General features: G+C 39.8%; 1 protein-coding gene across 7 annotated transcripts in view; it reads right to left on the minus strand.

Moving 5' to 3' along the window:
• The window catches only part of DCAF1 (DDB1 and CUL4 associated factor 1), a 93,015-nt gene that overhangs the window by 51,484 nt on the left and 19,501 nt on the right, over positions 1-22,030 (minus strand). For all 7 annotated transcript variants that reach the window (XM_073811164.1, XM_073811165.1, XM_019947487.3 and 4 more), the window contains one exon: positions 21,004-21,117. In XM_073811164.1, the coding sequence (XP_073667265.1) occupies positions 21,004-21,117 (114 nt within the window). The remainder of the gene's footprint in view (positions 1-21,003; positions 21,118-22,030) is intronic.

Below are 22,030 nucleotides of genomic sequence, written 5' to 3' on the forward strand. Positions count from 1 at the left end.
AATTAATGAGAAGGAGCACTTCCTAACTCATTCTATGAATCCAGCATTACCCTGACACCAAAGCAAGACACAAAGATAGTACAAGAAAACTACAGATATTCCTTATGAATACTGATGCAAAAATTCTCAAAAAATACTTGCAAACTCAATTCAGCAGCATACTAAGAGGATTACTGTATATACCACGACCAGGTGGATTTACCCAGGTACATACGGTTCAAAATACAAAAAGCAATCTATGTAACACACCACATTAATAGAATCAGTGTGAATTAATTTTTGTGAATTAGTAGAAAACCACATGACCATGTCAACTGAGGCAAAAAGAATTTGACAAAAGTAAAATCTCTTTCATTAAAAAACACTTAATAAACTAGAAATAGAAGGAAACTTCCTCAACATAATAAATGCCAGTCATGAAAAAAATTACAGCTAACACTACACTCAACCGTAAAAGTCTGACAGACTTTCTCCAAAGATTAAAAACAGGACAAGGATGTCTGCTTTCACCACTTGTATTCAACATAGTACTGGCAAGAAAAAGAAATTAAAGGCGTCTGTGTTGGAAAGGAAGAAATAAAATTATCTCTGTTCACAAATGACATGATCTTATACATAAAAAACTCTAAAGTTTCCACACACACAGACACAGACACACACACACACACACACACACAAACACACACACAAAACAACCTGTTAGAATAAATGAATTCTGCAAAGTTGCAGAATAATCAATACACAGAAATCAGTTGCATTTCTATACACTAGTAATGAAAAATCTGAAAAGGAAACATATCCAGTCATTGTTTAATTGTTGACTCCTAATCATGGAGGATTATTTGCTGGGATACTTTGGAATTTTTTTGTGAGCTCACTTTTTGTGGAAATTGTTTTTTCTGTGAAAATCCCCTGTGGCCCGGATTGTGAAAGCTTCTCCTCCACTGGAGTTCTGTATTTGCTTTTGTCAGACAACCAAAGAATATCACTGGCCCAAAACAATTTTGTTTGTTGTTAATATCTTGACTTTGGGGTTCCCAATCAAAATAGAAATTTCAAACATTTACCCAAATAAGGCCCATGCCCAGATATTCTCAGGGGAGACTTACATGCCCATGCCCCTGCCCCTCAGAGTGGAGTCAGAGAATGAGAAATCTATCATCTCCCCACAGCATAAAGCAGATATTTTCCTTTTCCATTGTTTCAACGAAGGTCCTTAGGGAATCCCAGTTTTACATGGAGGTCAGGGTCCCCATTCTAAACTCCTCACCCAAGATTTTGTCCCTGTTCTCAATTACCACTTTACTTTTATAGTTCCATATTTCTGGCACCTAGGGATTTCTCTAAGAGTTTATTATAGTTTACCCAAAATTTGTATTTCTGTGCAACGGGAGAGTTTGTAAGTTATCTTGGTTAGTCATCTTGATAGATCTGGGTCTTGTCCCTTCTGTATTAAAACCATTTGTTTTCTCTCTGATTCTGAAATACCATAGACTCATGGTTTTCTTCCTACCTCATGGGATGCTGTGAGAGTTAAATGATACGATGCAAATCAAATGCTTAGCACAGGCCTGGCACTCAATAAACAGTAGCCATCTACCTAACTGACCACATGGACATTTTCATCATAAAACACCTATTAACATTTTAGGGGAATCTTAATGTTCCAGAGTATAAAATCTTGAAAACGCTGGCTTGAAGGTTACACTTTCTGAGATTTCATTCTCTCCGATTTTATCCCTCTGACCTCCAATAATCTGAGACAACCTCAAAGAAAAAAAATGTTAAAACAGTACTCTTAAAGAATTAAGTCCCTAAAGGTCCTGTTCTCACTGGATTAAGAGCATACACTGATAAACGTAAACAGTATGAGAAACCTGGTACGTGAATATAAAAGTACTCCATTCTATAACACACTTAATATAATGAAAAAACTATACAGCCAAATAATTTTAAATAAAAGTAAAATTTAAAAGAATGATTAAGATGGCAGAGGAGTAGGATATGGAGCTCATCTTCTCCCACAAATACATCAAAAATACATATACATGTGGAACAATTCTCACAGAACACCTACTGGATGATGGCAGAAGACCTCAGACTTCAAAAAGGACTAGAAAATCTCCATGTAACTGGGTAGGACAAAAGAAAAAAAAAGCGCGAAAGGAAATGGGACAGGACCTACATACCTGGGAGAGAAATGTGAAAAAGGAAAGGTTTCCACACACTGGGAAGTCCCCTCACTGGCAGAGAGAACAGCCGGAATGGAGGGGGAGCTCCGGAGCCTCAGGGGAGAGCGCAGCGACTAGTTTGCAGAGGGCAAAGAGGAGAGACACCTGCACAGACAGTCAGTGGTGCCACCTGGCACTCCCTAGCCCAAGATGCTCACTCTTCCACTGAGGGGGTCAGGGGCTGAGTGCTGAGGCTTGTGCTTTGAAGGTGAGAATTGGGAAGAGGACTGGGGCTGGATGCATGGTGACAGCCTGAGGGGGCTACGGTGTGGTGTGCTATAACCGAGGGACTACGGGAGGAAGCCTGGGCCCCCCAGAGGAGCAAGGCACCATTGCTGGGGGGCCCACGAGGAGATGGGTGGGCCTGCCACAGGAGCTTCTTTCTCCACGCCCTCTCTCAGGCGGCAGGGCACCACCTACACAAGCTCCAGGGGTGGGCAATAGCTGCCGCTGCCATCTTGGACTCCAGAGTCAGGCATGGATAGTTGGCCAATGGTCCCAAAACCTGGCACCAACCAATGCCCCCGCTTCCCCGGGAGCACACGCAGCACACTGGCACCAAGGGTCCCATGAGCGGGCTGCACGCCTGCATACCCCCTAACAAGGGGCTAATTGACCAGCACATGCTGAGGAAAGAAACAGCAAGCACCCAAACCAAAAACAGCCCTCAGACCAAAAAAATATTAAACCCACACAAGCTGTGCAGGGACGCTCCCATACATAAAAAGCCCTCCAAGACTACTATAGGTATTTGTATCTCTTAAACTCACAAAGAGAAATATAAGCAAAATGAAGAAGCTGAGGAACCACTCCCAATTAAAAGAGCAAGAGAATTCCCCTGAAGGAACAAACAATGAAACAGACCTCTTCAGTCTAACAGACACCGAGTTCAAAAAGGAGGTAATGAAAATACTGAAGGAACTAAGAAAGGTTTTCGACAGAAATGCAGATTACTGTAAAAAGGAACTAGAAACTATAAGGAGGAGACAAGAAAAATTAAAATCTTCATTTGCTGAGGAGATATCTAAGCTAAATGCAACAAATAGCAAAATAAATAATGCAGAAGAAAGAATAAGTAATCTGCAAGACAGAATAATAGAAATTACCCAGAGGCTTTCGGAAAGATGGCGGAAGAGTAAGACGCGCAGATCACCTTCCTCCCCACAGATACACCAGAAATAAATCTACAAATGGAACAACTGCTACAGAACACCTACTGAACGCTGGCAGAAGACCTCAGACCTCCCAAAAGGCAAGAAACCCCCCACGAACCTGGGTAGGGCAAAAGAAAAAAGAATAAACAGAGACAAAAGAATAGGGACGGGACCTGCACCAGTGGGAGGGAGCTGTGAAGGAGGAAAGCTTTCCACCCAGTAGGAAGCCCCTTCGCGGGCGGAGACTGCGGGTGGCGGAGGGGGAAGCTTCGGGACCGCGGAGGACAGCGCAGCCACAGGGGTGCGGAGGGCAAAGCGGAGAGATTCCCGAACAGAGGATCAGGGCTGGCCGGCACTCACCAGCCCGAGAGGCTTGTCTGCTCACCCGCCGGGGCGGGCGGGGCTGGGAGTTGAGGCTCGGGCTTCGGTCGGAGCACGGGAAAGGACTGGGGTTGGTGGCGTGAACACAGCCTGCAGGGGGTTAGTGCGCCACGGCTAGCCAGGAGGGAGTCCGGGGAAAAGTCTGGACCTGCTGAAGAGGCAAGAGACTTTTTCTTCCCTCTTTGTTTCCTGTTGCGCGAGGAACGGGGATTAAGAGTGCTGCTTAAAGGAGCTCCAGAGACGGGCGCGAGCCGCGGCTAAAAGCGCCAACCCCAGAGACAGGCATGGGATGCTAAGGCTGCTGCTGCCGCCACCAAGAAGCCTGTGTGCGAGCACAGGTCACTGTCCACACCCCACTTCCGGGGAGCCTGTGCAGCCCGCCACTGCCAGGGTCCCGGGATCCAGGGTCAACTCCTCCAGGAGAATGCACGGCACGCTTCGGGCTGGTGCGGCATCACGCTGGCCTCTGCCGCTGCAGGCTCACCCGGCACTCCGTGCCCCTCCCTCCCCCCCGGCCTGAGTGAGCCAGAGCCCCGAATCAGCGGCTCCTTTAACCCCGTCCTGTCTGAGCGAAGAACAGACGCCCTCCGGCAACCTACACGAAGAGGCGGGGCCAAATCCAAAGCTGAGCCCCTGGGAGCTGTGAGAACAAAGAAGAAAACGGGAAATCTCTCCCAGCAGCCTCAGAAGCAGCGGATTAAAGCTCCACAATCAACTTGATGTACCCTGCAGCTGTGGAATACGTGAATAGACAACAAAACATCCCAAATTGAGGAGGTGGACTCTGAGAGCAAGATTTATGATTTTTTCCCCTTTTTCTCTTTCTGTGAGTGCGTATGTGTATGCTTCTGTATGAGATTTTTGTCTGTATAGCTTTGCTTCCACCATTTGTCCTAGGGTTCTATCCGTCCATTTTATTTTTGTTTTTTTAATTTTTTTCCTCTTAATTATTTTTTTATTTTAATAACTTTATTATATTTTCTTACTTTATTTTATTTTACTTTATCTCCTTTCTTTTTTTCCTTCCTTCTCTCCCTCCTTCCTTCCTTCCTCCCTCCCTCCTTTCTTCCTTTCCCTCTTTCTTTCTTTCTACTTCTACTACTTCTTTCTTTCTACTTTTTCTCCCTTTTATTCTGAGCCATGTGGATGAAAGGCTGTTGGTGCAGCAGCCAGGAGTCAGTGCTGTGCCTCTGAGGAGGGAGAGCCAACTTCAGGACACTGGTTCACAAGAGACCTTCCAGCTCCACATACTATCAAACGGCGAAAATCTCCCAGAGATCTCCATCTCAACACCAGCACCCAGCTTCACTCAACGACCAGCACTCTACAGTGCTGAAAATCCTATGCCAAACAACTAGCAAGACAGGAACACAACCCCACCCATTAGCAGAGAGGCTGCCTAAAATCATAATAAGTCCACAGACACCCCAAAACACACCACCAGACGTGGACGTGTCCACCAGAAAGACAAGATCCAGCCTCATCCACCAGAACACAGGCACTAGTCCCCTCCACCAGGAAGTCTACACAACCCACTGAACCAACCTTAGCCACTGGGGACAGACACCAAAAGCAACGGGAACTACGAACCTGCAGCCTGCAAAACAGAGACCCCAACACAGTAAGATAAGCAAAATGGGAAGACAGAAAAACACACAGCAGATGAAGGAGCAAGATAAAAACCCACCAGACCTAACAAATGAAGAGGAAATAGGCAGTCTACCTGAAAAAGAATTCAGAATAATGATAGTAAAGATGATCCAAAATCTTGGAAATAGAATAGACAAAATGCAAGAAACATTTAACAAGGACCTAGAAGAACTAAAGATGAAACAAGCAATGATGAACAACACAATAAATGAAATTTAAAATACTCTAGATGGGATCAATAGCAGAATAACTGAGGCAGAGGAATGGATAAGTGACCTGGAAGATAAAATAGTGGAAATAACTACGGCAGAGCAGAATAAAGAAAAAAGAATGAAAAGAACTGAGTACAGTCTGAGAGACCTCTGGGACAACATCAAACGCACCAACATTCGAATTATAGCGGTTCCAGAAGAAGAAGAGAAAAAGAAAAGGACTGAGAAAATATTTGAAGAGATTATAGTTGAAAACTTCCCTAATAAGGGAAAGGAAATAGTTAATCAAGTCCAGGAAGCACAGGGAGTCCAATACAGGATAAATCCAAGGAAAAATACGTCAAGACACATATTAATCACACTGTCAAAAATTAAATACAAAGAAAACATATTAAAAGCAGCAAGGGAAAAACAACAAATAACACACAAGGGAATCCCCATAAGGTTAACAGCTGATCTTTCAGCAGAAACTCTGCAAGCCAGAAGGGACTGGCAGGACATATTTAAAGTGATGATGGAGAAAAACCTGCAGCCAAGATTACTCTACTCAGCAAGGATCTCATTCAGATTTAATGGAGAAATTAAAACCTTTACAGACAAGCGAAAGCTGAGAGAGTTCAGCACCACCAAACCAGCTTTACAACAAATGCTAAAGGAACTTCTCTAGGCAAGAAACACAAGAGAAGGAAAAGACCTACGGTAACAAACCCAAGACAATTAAGAAAATGGGAATAGGAACATACATACCGATAATTACCTTAAATGTAAATGGACTAAATGCTCCCACCAAAAGACACAGACTGGCTGAATGGATACAAAAACAAGACCCATATATATGCTGTCTACAAGAGACCCACTTCAGATCTAGAGACACATACAGACTGAAAGTAAGGGGATGGAAAAAGATATTTCATTCAAATGGAAACCAAAAGAAAGCTGGAGTAGCAATTCTCATATCAGACAAAATAGACTTTAAAATAAAGACTATTAGAAGAGACAAAGAAGGGCACTACATAATGATCAAGGGATTGATCCAAGAAGAAGATATAACCATTGTAAATATTTATGCACCCAACATAGGAGCACCTCAATACATAAGGCAAATACTAACAGCCATAAAAGGGGAAATCAACAGTAACACATTCATAGTAGGGGACTTTAACACCCCACTTTCACCAATGGACAGATCATCCAAAATGAAAATAAATAAGAAGACACACGCTTTAAATGATACATTAAACAAGATGGACTTAATTGATGTTTATAGGACATTCCATCCAAAAACAACAGAATACACATTTTTCTCAAGTGCTCATGGAACATTCTCCAGCATAGATCATATCTTGGGTCACAAATCAAGCCTTGGTAAATTTAAGAAAACTGAAATTCTATCAAGTATCTTTTCCGACCACAACGCTATGAGACTAGATATCAATTACAGGAAAAGATCTGTAAAAAATACAAACACATGGAGGCTAAACAATACACTACTTAATAACGAGTGATCACTGAAGAAGTCAAACAGGAAATTAAAAAATACCTAGAAACAAATGACAGTGGAGACACAATGACCCAAAATCTATGGGATGCAGCAAAAGCAGTTAGTTCTAAGAGGGAAGTTTATAGCAATACAATCCTACCTTACGAAACAGGAAACATCTCGAATAAACAAACTAACCTTGCACCTAAAGCAATTAGAGAAAGAAGAACAAAAAACCCCCAAAGTTAGCAGAAGTAAAGAAATCATAAAAATCAGATCAGAAATAAATGAAAACGAAATGAAGGAAACGATAGCAAAGATCAATAAAACTAAAAGCTGGTTCTTTGAGAAGATAAACAAAATTGATAAAGCACTAGCCAGACTCATCAAAAAAAAAAGGGAGAAGACTCAAATCAATAGAATTAGAAATGAAAAAGGAGAAGTAACAACTGACACTGCAGAATACAAAAGATCATGAGATTACTACAAGCAACTCTATGCCAATAAGATGGACAACCTGGAAGAAATGGACAAATTCTTAGCAATGCACAACCTGCCAAGATTGAATCAGGAAGAAATAGAAAATATGAACAGACCAATCACAAGCACTGAAATTGAAACTGTGATTTAAAATCTTCCAACAAACAAAAGCCCAGGACCAGATGGCTTCACAGGTGAATTCTATCAAACATTTAGAGAAGAGCTAACACCTATCCTTCTCAAACTCTTCCAAAATATAGCAGAGGGAGGAACACTCCCAAACTCATTCTACAAGGCCACCATCACCCTGATACGAAAACCAGACAAGGATGTCAGAAAGAGAAAACTACAGGCCAGTATCACTGATGAACACAGATGCAAAAATCCTCAACAAAATACTAGCAAACACAATCCAACAGCACATTAAAAGGATCATACACCATGATCAATCAAGTGGGGTTTATTCCAGGAAGGCAAGGAATCTTCAATATACGCAAATCAATGAACGTGATACACCATATTAACAAATTGAAGGAGAAAAACCATATGATCATCTCAATAGATGCAGAGAAAGCTTTTGACAAAATTCAACACCCATTTATGATAAAAACCCTCCAGAAAGTAGGCATAGAGGGAACTTTCCTCAACATAATAAAGGCCATATATGACAAACCCACAGCAAACATCATCCTCAATGGTGAAAAACTGAAAGCATTTCCACTAAGATCAGTAACAAGACAAGGTTGCCCACTCTCACCACTCTTATTCAACATAGTTTTGGAAGTTTTAGTCACAGCAATCAGAGAAGAAAAGGAAATAAAAGGAATCCAAATCAGAAAAGAAGTAAAGCTGTCATTGTTTGCAGATGACATGATACTATACATAGAGAATCCTAAAGATGCTACCAGAAAACCACTAGAGCTAATCAATGAATTTGGTAAAGTAACAAGATACAAAATTAATGCACAGAAATCTCTTGCATTCCTATACACTAATGATGAAAAATCTGAAAGTGAAATCAAGAAAACACTCCCATTTACCACTGCAACAAAAAGAATAAAATATCTAGGAATAAACCTACCTAAGGAGACAAAAGACCTATATGCAGAAAATTATAAGACACTGATGAAAGAAATTAAAGATGATACAAATAGATGGAGAGATATACCATGTTCTTGGATTGGAAGAATCAACATTGTGAAAATGACTATACTACCCAAAGCAATCTACAGATTCAATGTAATTCCTATCAAACGACCACTGGTATTTTTCACAGAACTAGAACAAAAAATTTCACAATCTGTATGAAAACACAAAAGACCCGGAATAGCCAAAGCAATCTTGAGAATGAAAAACGGAGCTGGAGGAATCAGGCTCCCTGACTTCAGACTATATACTACAAAGCTACAGTAATCAAGACAGTATGGTACTGGCACAAAAACAGAAAGATAAATCAATGGAACAGGATAGAAAGCCCAGAGATAAACCCACGCACATATGGTCACCTTATCTTTGATAAAGGAGGCAGGAATGTACAGTGGAGAAAGGACAGCCTCTTCAATAAGTGGTGCTGGGAAAACTGGACAGGTACATGTAAAAGTATGAGATTAGATCACTCCCTAACACCATACACAAAAATAAGCTCAAAATGGATTAAAGACCTAAATGTAAGGCCAGAAACTATCAAACTCTTAGAGGAAAACGTAGGCAGAACACTCTATGACATAAATCACAACAAGATCCTTTTTGACCCACCTCCTAGAGGAATGGAAATAAAAACAAAAATAAATGGGACCTAATGAAACTGCAAAGCTTTTGTACAGCAAAGGAAACCATAAACAAGACCAACAGACAACCCTCAGAATGGGAGAAAATATTTGCAAATGAAACAACTGACAAAGGATTAATCTCCAAAATTTACAAGCAGCTCATGCAGCTCAATAACAGAAAAACAAACAACCCAATCCAAAAGTGGGCAGAAGACCTAAACGACATTTCTCCAAAGAAGATATACAGACTGCCAACAAACACATGAAAGAACGCTCAACATCATTAATCATTAGAGAAATGCAAATCAAAACTACAATGAGATATCATCTCACACCAGTCAGAATGGCCATCACCAAAAAATCTACAAACAATAAATGCTGGAGAGGGTGTGGAGACAAGGGAACACTCTTGCACTGTTGGTGGGAATGTGAATTGGTACAGCCACTATGGAGAACAGTATGGAGGTTCCTTAAAAAACTACAAATAGAACTACTATATGACCCAGCAATCCCACTACTGGGCATATACCCTGAGAGAACCATAATTCAAAAAGAATCATGTACCAAAATGTTCATTGCAGCTCTATTTACAATAGCCCGGAGATGGAAACAACCTAAGTGCCCATCATCAGATGAATGGATACAGAAGATGTGGCACATATATACAATGGAACATTACTCAGCCATAAAAAGAAACGAAATTGAGCTATTTGTAATGAGGTGGATAGACCTAGAGTCTGTTATAAAGAGTGAATTAAGTCAGAAAGAGAAAGACAAATACCGTATGCTAACACATATATATGGAAATTAAAAAAAAAATGTCATGAAGAACCTAGGGGTAAGACAGGAATAAAGACACAGACCTACTAGAGAATGGACTTGAGGATACGGGGAGGGGGAAGGGTGAGTTGTGACAAAGCGAGAGAGAGGCATGGATATATATACACTACCAAATGTAAGGTAGATAGCTAGTGGGAAGCAGCCACATAGCACAGGGAGATCAGCTCGGTGCTTTGTGACCACCTGGATGGGTGGGATAGGGAGGGTGGGAGAGAGGGAGACGCAAGAGGGAAGAGATATGGGAACATATGTGTATGTATAACTGATTCACTCTGTTATAAAGCAGAAACTAACACACCATTGTAAAGCAATTATACCCCAATAAAGATGTTAAAAAAAAAAAAAAGAAATTACCCAAACAAAAGAGTAGACAGAAAACCAAATGAGGGATATCCCTGGTGGTCCAGCAGTTAAGACTCCATGCTCCCAACGCAGGGGGCCCGGGTTTGATCCTCAGTCAGGGAACTAGATCCCACATGCCGCAACTAGGAGCTGCATGCCGCAACTAAAATATCCTGCATGGCGCAACTAAAAATCCCATGTGCCGCAACAAAAAAAAAATATCCTGGATGCCGCAACTAACACCCGCATGCCACAACCAAAATGAAGATCCCGCACATGGCAACAAAGATCCCACTTGCCACAACTAAGACCCAGCGCATCCAAATTAATTAATTAATTAATTTTTAAAAAAGAAAGCAACATTAACAGACCTATGGGATAATATAAACCATGCCAAAATACACATAACAGGGATTCCAGAGGGAGAAAAAAGAGAAAAGGGGATTGAAAATGTATCTGAAGAAATTATGGCTGAAAACTTCCCAAATCTAAAGAAGGAAACAGATATCCACATATAGGAAGCACAGAGGGTCCCAATCAAGATGAACCCAGACAGACCTACACACCAAGATATATGATAATAAAAATGGCAAAAGTCAAAGAGAGAATACTAAAGGCAGCAAGAGAAAAACAAAGAGTTAATTACAAGGGAAGGCCCAATAAGGCTATCAGCTGATTTCTCTAAAGAAATGCTGCAAGCCAGAAGAGAGTGACAAAATATATTCAAAGTCTTGAAAGGGAAAAATCTGCAACCTAGAATACTCTACCCAGCAAAATTATCATTTAGAATAGGAGGAAAAATAATTTCTCTGACAAGGAAAAAATAAAAGAATACAGCAATACTAAATCTATCCTAAAAGAAATATTGAAAGGTCTTCTCTAAAAGAAGCAGGAAGATACAGGGAGATAGCAATTGGAGAGTAAATCACTTAAATTAGCTAGTATACAAATCAAAAAGGAAAAAAAAACCACCACCTATTTGTGAAAGCGATCATAAATGCAAGGAACAGCAAAAGGATAAAGATGAAGATATAAAAAAAGGACATCAAAATCATAAAATTTGGGGAAGGACTAAGAAAATGTAGATTTTTTGTTTTTAGAATGTTTTTGGGCCTATATGACTATCAGTCTAAAGCAAGCAGAACTAGGAAGGGGTTAACATACTTGAAAAACAGGGCAACCACAAATCAAAAACATACAATAGATTCACAAAAACCAAAAACAACACAAGCATAAAATAAAATCATCAACCCCCAAAAAGAAAAAGAAAAAGGAACAAACAAGGAATATAGAAACAGCTGAAAACAAGGTTTAAAATGGCAATAAATATATATGTATCAATATTACCTTAAATGTCAATGGACCAAATGCTCCAATCAAAAACAAAGAGTGGCAGACTGGATAAAAAAAACAAGAGTCTACAAGATTCAACCTACAAGAGATCCATCTTAGGGCAAAGGACACACATAGACTGAAAGTGAGGGAATGGAAAAAGGTATTTCATTTCATGCAAACAGAAATGACAAGAAAGCAGGAGCTACAATATTCCTAGCAGACAAAACAGACTTTAAAACAAAGGCCAAGGACTTCCCTGGTGGTCCAATGTGTAAGACTCTGTGCTCCCAATGCAGGGAGCCCAGGTTCGATCCCTGGTCGAGGAAATAGATACCACATGCATGCTGCAACTAAACAGTCCACATGCCGCAACTAAGAGTCCTCATGCCACAACTAAGAGTCCAGTCCGCATGTCACAACCAAGAAGTCCACGTGCTGCAACTAAGATCCCACGTGCTGCAACTAACACCCAGTGCCGCCAAAATAAATAAATATTTTAAAAATTTAAAAAAGGCCATAAGAAAGATAAAGGACACTATATAACAGTAAAAGGATCAATACAAGAACATGATTTAACACTTCGTCAACATATGTGCAACTGATACAGGAGCAATCAAATACATAAAACAAATACTAACAGACATAACAGGAGGAATTGATGGGAATACAATAGGAGACTTTTAACACCCCACTCACATCAATGAAGAGATCTTCTAGACAGAAAATCAATAAGGCAACAGAGATCCTAAATGATACAACGCTTAGATTTAAATGATATTTTCAGGATATTACATAAAAAAAAAAAAACCAGAATACACATTCTTTTCAAGTGCACATGGAACACTCTCTCTAGGACTGACCACATACTAAGGCACAAAACTAACCTCAACAAATTTAATAAGAGTACAGAAATTATTTCAAGCATCTCCTCTGAACACAATGGCATGAAACTAGAAATCAACCATAGGAAAAGAAATGAGAAAAAAATGATTACATGGAGACTAAACAACATGCTACTACAAAGCCAATGGGTCAACAAGGAAATCAAAAAGGAAATTTAAAAAATACCTTGAGAAAAGCGACAACGAAAACACAATCATACAAAATCCATGGGATGCAGCAAAAGCAGTTCTTAGAGGGAAGTTCATAGTGACACGGGCCTTCTTCAAAAAACAAGAAAAGTCTCAAATAAACAACCTAACCTACCACTTCAAAGAATCAGAAAAAGGACAAACGAAACCCATAGTCAGCAGAAGGAAGAAAACAATAAAGATCAGGGTGGAAATAAATAAAACAGAGGTTTAAAAAACAAAAGAAAGGGAATTCCCTAGTGGTCCAGCGGTTAGGACTCCGCACTTTCACTGCCAAGGGCCCAGGTTCAATCGCTGGTCAGGGAACTAGGATCCCACAAACCACGCAGCGTGACCCCCCCCCCCAAAAAAGAAACCGAGAACTGGTTCTTTGAAAGGGTAAACAAAGTTGACAAACCTCTGGCCAGGCTCACCAAGAAGAAAAGAGCGAGAACCCAAATAAAATAAGAAATGAAAAAGGAGAAATCTCAGCTGGTACCATAGAAATACAAAAAAAAAACATAAAAGAGTACTGTGAACAATTATATGCCAACAAATTTGACAACCTACAAGAAACAGACAACTTTCTACAAACATACAGCCCACCAAAATTGAATCAAGAAGAAACAGATGATCTGAACAGACTGATCACTAGAAGTGAAGTAGAATCTGTAATTTTTAAAACTCCCTACAAACAAAAGTCCAGGACCAGGTGCCTTCACAGGCAAATTCTACCAAACATACGAAGAAGAACTTACACTGATTCTTCTAAAACTGTTCCAAAAGACTGAAGAGGAGGAAACACTCCCAAAGACATTCTATGAAGTCACCATCACCCTGATACCAAAATCAGACAAAGATACCACCAAAAAAGAAAATTACAGGCCAATATCTTTGATGAATATAGATGCAAAAATTCTCAGCAAAATATTAGCAAACTGAATCCAACACCACATAAAAAAGATCATACACCACAACCAAGTGGGATTCATCCCAAGTTCACAAGAATGGTTCAACATCTGCAAAGCAATCAATGTAATATACCACATAAACAAAAGAAAAGTCAAAAACCATGTGATTATCTCAATAGATGCAGAAAAAGCATTTGGCAAAATTCAACATCATCCATGATAAAAACTTTTACCGAAGTGAGTATAGAGGGAACATACCTCAACATAATAAAAGCCATTTATGACAAACCCAAAGCCAATAAAATACTCAGTGGTGAAAAGCTGAAAGCCTTCCCACTAAAACCTGGAACAAGACAAGGATGCCCACTCTTACCACTTCTATTCAACATAGTATTGGAAGTCCTAGCCACAGCAATCTGACAAGAAAAATAAAAGGTATTCAAATTGAAAGGGAAGAGGTAAAATTGTCACTAAATGCAGAAGACATGATACTATATATAGAAAACCCTAAGGATTCCACACTAAAACTACTAGATCCTATAAAGGAATTCAGAAAAGTAGCAAGATACAAGATTAACATTCAGAAATCAGTTGCATAAATTTCTTGACACTAATGATGAAATATCAGGGACTTCTCTGGTGGTCCAGTGCTTAAGAATCCACCGTCCAATGCAGGGGACACAGGTGCGATCCCTGGTCAGGGAACTAAGATCCCACATGCCGCGGGGCAACTAAGCCTGTGTGCTGTCAACTACTGAGCCTGCATGCCCTAGAGCCCGTGTACCACAACTACTAAGCCCGCACGGTCTGGAACCCATGTGCCACAAGTAGAGAGCTTGCTCACCACAACTACTGAGCCCATGCTCTCTAGAGTCCGTGCACCACAATGAAGAGCCCATGCGCCGCAATGAAAGATCCTGCATGCCACAATGAAGATCCGGAGTGCCACAACTAAGACCCAACACAGCTAAATAAATAAATATTTTTTAAAAACCAATGAAATATCAGAAAGAGAATGTATAAAAACAATACTTTTTAAAATCACACCAAAAAACATAAAATACCTAGGAATAAACCTGACCAAGGAAGTGAAAGACTTATATGCTAAGAACTATAAAACATTACTAAAAGAAAGTAAAGAGAATGCAAAGAAATGGAAAGATATCCCATGCTCTTGGATTGGAAGAATTAATATTATTAAAATGGCAATACTACCCAAAGCAATCCACAGATTTAATGCAATCCCTATCAAATTACCCATGACATTTTTTGCAGAACTAGAACAAATAATGCAAAAATTCATATGGAGCCATAAAAGACCCAGAATTGCCAAAGCAATCCTGAGGAAAAAATTCAAAGCAGGAGGCATAACTCTCCCAGGCTTCAGACAATACTACAAAGGTAATCAAAACAGTGTGGTATCAGTACAAAAACAGACATATGGATCAATGGAACAGAATAGAGAGCCCAAAAATAAACCTACACACCTACATTCAATTAATCATGGACAAAGGAAGCAAGACTATAAAATGGGAAAAAGACAGTCTCTTCAGCAAGTGGTACTGGGAAAGATGGACAGCCACATGTAAATCAGTGAAGTTGGGACACACACTCACACCATGCACAAAAATACTCAAAATGGCTTAAAGACTTGAACATAAGACATAACACCATAAACTCCTAGAAGAAAGCACAGGCTAAACATTCTCTGACATAAATCGTACCAATGGTTTCTTAGGTCAGTCTCCCAAGGCAACAGAAATAAAAACAAAAATAAAATGGGACCTAATCAAACTTAAAAGCTTTTGCACAGCAAAGGAAATCATTTAAAAGAAACGAGGGACTTTCCTGGTGGTCCAGTGGCTAAGACTCCACACTCCCAATGCTGGGGGCCCACGTTCAATCCCTGGTCAGGAAACTAGATCCCACATGCTGCAACTAAGAGTTCACATGCCGCAACTAAAAGATCCCACATGTTGCAACTGAAGATCCTGTACACAGCAACAAGGATCCCACATGTGGCAAGGAAGATCCCACACGCGGCAACGAAGATCCCGCACATGGCAACTAAGAACCGGCACAGCAAAATAAATAAATAAATGTTAAAAAAAAAAAAAAAAACCTACAGAAGGGGAGAAAATATTTGAAATGATGAGACCAAAAATGCTTACTCTCCAAAATATACAAACAGCTCATACAACTCAACAACAAAAAAAAACAAACAACCCAATTGAAAAATCAAAAGAAGATCTTAATAGACATTTCTCCAAAGAAGACATGCAGATGGCCAGTAGGCACATGAAAAGATGCTCAACATCACTGATTATTAGAGATATGTAAAACAAAACTAAAATGAGGTACCACCTCACACCAGTCAGAACTGCCATCATTAAAAAGTCTACAAATAACAGGGACTTCCCTGATGGCACAGTGGTTAAGAATCCGCCTGCCAATGCAGGGGACACGGGTTCAAGCCCTGGTCCGGGAAGATCCCATATGCCGTGGAGCAACTAAGCCCGTGCACCACAACTACTGAGCCTGCACTCTAGAGGCTGCATGCCACAACTACTGAAGCCCATGTGCCTAGAGCTCCACAACAAGAGAAGCCTGCGCACTGCAATGAAGAGAAGCCCCTGCTCGCCGCAACTACAGAAAGCCTGCGTGCAGTAATGAAGACTCAACACAGCCATTTATTTATTCATTTATCTTTTTTTTTTTTTTTTTTTTTTGCGTTACACGGGCCTCTCACTGTTCTGGCCTCTCCCGTTGCAGAGCACAGCCTCCTGACATGCAGGCTCAGCGGCCATGGCTCACAGGCCCAGCCGCTCCGCCACATTTGGGATCTTCCCAGACCGGGGCACGAACCCGTGTCCCCTGCATCGGCAGGCGGACTCTCAACCACTGCACCACCAGGGAAACCCTTTTTTTTTTCCTAAAGTCTACAAATAACAAATGCTGGAGTGGGTGTGGAGAAAAGGGCACCCTCCTACAATGTTGGTGGGAATGCAAGTTGGTGCAGCCACTATACTGGAAAATAGTATGGAGGTTCCTCAGAAAAGTAAAAATACAGTTACCATATGATCCAGCAATCCCACTCCTGGGCATATACCCAGACAAAACTATAATTCAAAAAGACAGGGGTTTCCCTGGTGGCACAGTGGTTAAGAAGCCGCCTGCCAATACAAGGGACACAGGTTTGAGCCCTGCTCTGGGACGATCCCACATGCCGTGGAGCAACTAAGCCCATGAGCCACAACTACTGCGCCTGCACTCTACAGCCTGCGACCCACAACCACTGAGCCCACGTGCCACAACTACCGAAGCCCACGCGCCTAGAGCCCGTGCTCTGCAGCAAGAGAAGCCACCACAATGAGAAGCCCGCACACCACAACAAAGGGTAGCCCCCACTCGTCGCAACTAGAGAAAGCCCACACGCAGCAACAAAGACCCAACACAGCCAAAAATAAATAAATAAAAAGATACAGGTACCCCTATGTTCATAGCAGCACTATTCACAATAGCCAAAACATGGAAACAACCTAAAGGTCCGTCGACAGATGAATGGATAAAAAAAAGATGTGGTACATATATATAATGAAATACGACCCAGCCATAAAACAGAACGAAATAATGGCATTTGCAGCAACATGGATACAACCTGAGATTATCATACTAAGTAAAATCAGACAGAGAAAGACAAATACCACGTGATATCACTTATATGTGGAATCTAAAATATGGCACAAATGAGCCTATCTACAAAACAGAAACAGACTCACAGACATAGAGAACAGACTTGTGGTTACCAAGGAGGATGGAGGGAGGCAGAGGGATGGACTGGGAGTTTGGGGTTAGTAGATGCAAACTATTACATTTAGAACAGACGAACAACAAGGTCCTACTGTATAACACAGGGAACTATATCCAGTCTCCTGGGATAAACCATAATGGAAAAGAATATTAAAAAAAAAAGAATGTATATATGTATACAAATGAGCCACCTTGCTGTACAGCAGAAATTAACACAGCATTGTAAAATCAACTATACTTAAAAAAGAGCAGCAAGCATAAACAGAAAATAAAACAAAATAAAATTTAAAGCTATTTCAACATCTGTGAAAGTACAATCCAGCAACTTTTTTAAACAGCAGCTAGAATACCATCAATTTAGTAACTTACAACCAGCTCTTAAAAAGAAATGAAATAGAAACTATAAGGATGCACTGCACAAAGGGTAAACAATGTTCAAGAAAACTCTGATACATATAATGTATGGGTTGCAACGTAAAACAAAATGTACCCAGCTTTTGGAAAAAGTAAAATGTGTAACTATCGGTTCAGAAAGTTTGAGAAACACTGCTCTAAAGCAGTGAATCTTTTTTTTAAATAAATTTATTAATTTTATTTATTTTTGGCTACACTGGGTCTGCATTGTTGCACGTGGGTTTTTTCTAGTTGCGGCGAGTGGGGGCTACTCTTCGTTGCAGTGCGCAGGCCTCTCATTGCGGTGGCATCTCTTGTTGCAGAGCACAGGCTCTAGAGCCCAGGCTCAGTAGCTGTGGCACACGGGCTTAGCTGCTCCGTGGCATGTGGGATCTTCCCAGACCAGGGCTCTAAACCCATGTCCCCTGCACTGGCAGGCGGATTCTTAACCACTGTGCCACCAGGGAAGCCCTAAAGCAATGAGTCTTAACTGTAGCTTTGTGAAACACCAGTTGCCAATCTGTCTAAAAATAATGATTTTGTTTTCTTTTTCTTTTTTTTTTTTTTTTGAGCGGGGGGGGCGGTCTGCACTGCGCAGAATGCAGAATCTAAGTTCCCTGACCAGGGATCGAACCTGTGCCCCCTGCAGTGGAAGTGTAGAGTCTTAACCACTGGACCGCCAGGGAAGTCCCCAAAAATTATGATTTCTGACTCATTAATTTACACACTATAATTAAATGTTTTTAAAGAAGTAAAACATTGATTCACACCAAAAAATGTGCATAGGATATTTCTGAAAGGTAAAGAACATCATATGATCCAGTGGTAAGGTCTCACAAGGTTAAAGAGGTTTATAATCTACACTCTAGGACATTGGATTCAAGGCAATGTTATTTCCAACCTAATTATGATTATCTTTGAATAATTTACTTCTCTCGACCTAATAAAAATCAGTTATTAAGAAACAAAACTGTTCTAGGACTTCCCTGGTGGTGCGGTGGTTAACAATCTGCCTGTCAATGCAGGGAACATGGGTTCAAGCCCTGGTCAAGGAAGATCCCACATAATATATAAATCTTGCATATAACAAATACACTGCTGTAAGTGCTTCATTTTCACCATGCTTTTCAAAAGAACTCACATTAAAAAAAAAAAGAATTCACATTAAAACATTTTTGACAGGAGATAGATTTTTTTGGTCTCCCACAGTGGGAGCTAATTAGAGATTTTTAAATCTAGTCTACATAATACTGCAAACTATAGCATTAATAACAATGTTATTCTCTAAAATACATTATGTGGTACAATTCTGTAATAAAATTTTCTTAAAAGTTAAGAAGATCTGTTTCCAGATCTTTCACTTGGCTTATGCATTTAACTATACTGAGACTTCCAGATTTTTTCAGATTAAATTTTTAGTGTCTTCAAAAGCAAAGAAAGCTATATAGCATACACAATTCACACTGCAAATTCTTAATGCTAAGAGACAAAATATCAACATTACTTCTAAAAACACAGCAACTAATTTTTGACAACTGAAATATACACAGTCACTAACAAATTACCATTCTCTGGTCTTCAAAGCACTTATCCTTACTTGAAATTATCAGTTTGTCTCTGTTCTTCCAAATATATATATAAATATAAGCTCCTATCTTGCTGACAAAATATTCCCAGCACATAGCATAAAACACAGCCCAGCACAGCCTTCAAACATTAACTAAGTGAATATTAAATACTGTCAAGAATAGGACAGCCTTCCTCAGAACAGAATGTCCTCATCACTGGGGAAGACTACTCATCATTAAGAATAAGAGTCTTAATTATTAGAGAAATGCAAATCAAAATTACAGTGAGGTAACCTCACATCAGTCAGAATCACCAACATTAAAAAATCTACAAAGAATAAATGCTGAAGAGGGTGTGGAGAAAAGGGAACCCTCCTACACCGTTGGTGGGAATGTAAATTGGTATAGCCACTATGGAGAACAGTATGGAGGTTCCTTAAAAAAAAACTAAAAATAGAACTACCATGTGACCCAGCAATCCCACTATGGGCATACACACAGAAAAAACCATAATTCAAAAAGATACATGCACCCCGATGTTCCCTGCAGCACTATTTACAACTGCCAGGACATGGAAGCAAGCTAAATGTCCACTGACAGAAGAATGGATAAAGAAGATGTGATACATATATGCAATGGAATATTACTCAGCCATAAAAAGGAACGAAATGTCATTTGCAGTGACGTGGATGGACCTAGAGACTGTCATACAGAGTGAAGTCACAAAGAGAAAGACAAATATCGTATAGTATCACTTATATGTGGAATCTACAAAAATGGTATACAGATGAACTTATTAGCAAAGCAGAAATAGAGTCACAGATGTAGAAAACAAACTTATCGTTACCAAGGGGGAAGGGAGGGTGGGATGAATTGGGAGAATGGTAATGACATATATATGCTACTATATACAAAACAGATAACTAATGAGAACCTACTGTATAGCACAGGGAACTATACTCAGTGCTCTTGTGGTGACCTAAATGGGAAGGAAATCTAAAAAAGAGTGGATATACATATATGTATAACTGACTCACTCTGCTGTACAGCACCCTAACACAACATTGTAAAGCACCTACTTTCCAATAAAAAAAAAAGGAATAAGAGTTTGAATAAGATCATAAATCGTTAAATCCACAAATCCATATCTAAAAACATGATCTTAAGATTTTAAAAAAGACTACAGCACCCAAGCAGCAAGTACTCACTAAAATAGTTATTTAAAAATTTTTCTTATTGTTTGTCTTAATTTCTTAAGATTCTATAATATAGATTACTACTATAATAAGAAAAAACTATAACAATTATTTTAACAAAGAAAAACAGATCAGCATTCAACTAAAAAATAAAATGTTGACTTTTCTTTTTAGTAAGTACCTTTTCTTGAAAGACGACAGCAGTTTCTAGCCCTGGCATGATGTCCAGTAGGAGTCTGCAAGCAGCAGTGTTTAAAGGGGGCTCTCGGCTTGTCATCACATATGCATTCACCAGCTGTAAAGAAAAGGAGTACATCTCATCTGAAATTCAACCCAATCAAATTAATAACGACTAATAAATCCTTAATACATTCCCATAGCTTGCCTAAAGGGTATTAAAGAAGACTATACCTAACATTAATTAAACCTGTAATTATTAGAAATAGTTATGATCCTGCTGAGCCATGATAATACCATATAATTTCTTCTGCCACTTTAAAGTCAAATCCCCCTAAAACAACTCAGCAACCATAGAAATTCAAGCTCAAGGGATATCACAAAGAAAACACTCCCATCCTCATATACACTTTTCAGAAGGATAAAACAGGGCAAGATAAGCCTCCCCTCACCCCTCCCTGATTCTTGACAACAGTTAATGAAAAAATTTGAGTTTTATATTTTATATATATAAATGTATCAATAAAACTTTCCTTTTGGCACTCATCAAATAAATACTGGATCTCTAAGTGGCACTGTGTTCTATTGCTGGGTATACAACAGTGAATAAGACACAGTCCCACCATCAAAGCGTTCATAATACAAAAGAGGTGACAGTTGGAAAAACAAATATCATAAGCACAGGATGCTACAGAAACCTGTAGGAAGCCATACAACTCTGCAAGGGAATCAGAGAAGGCTTTAGAGAGGAAGGGATTCCAAGCGAGAACATGAAGGACAAGCAGGAATAGCTAAGGAGGAGTGGGAAAGAGAGGAGGGCCAAAGGTCAGGAACAGAAAATGAGAGAACAGAGGCCATGAGATTGGGTTTATAAACCAAAATAAAAAATTTAAAATTTATCTTGAGAGCAATGGGAAAGCACTAATGGATTTTAAGCAAGAGAATGCCATGATCATTTTTTGCATTTGATAAAGATTTTCGGGATATAAGTAAAGAATGGGTTGGGACAAGATAAGAAGAGAAACCAATTA

This window comes from Tursiops truncatus, chromosome 10 (assembly GCF_011762595.2).
Source record: "Tursiops truncatus isolate mTurTru1 chromosome 10, mTurTru1.mat.Y, whole genome shotgun sequence".
In the NCBI taxonomy this organism is placed as follows: domain Eukaryota; kingdom Metazoa; phylum Chordata; class Mammalia; order Artiodactyla; family Delphinidae; genus Tursiops; species Tursiops truncatus.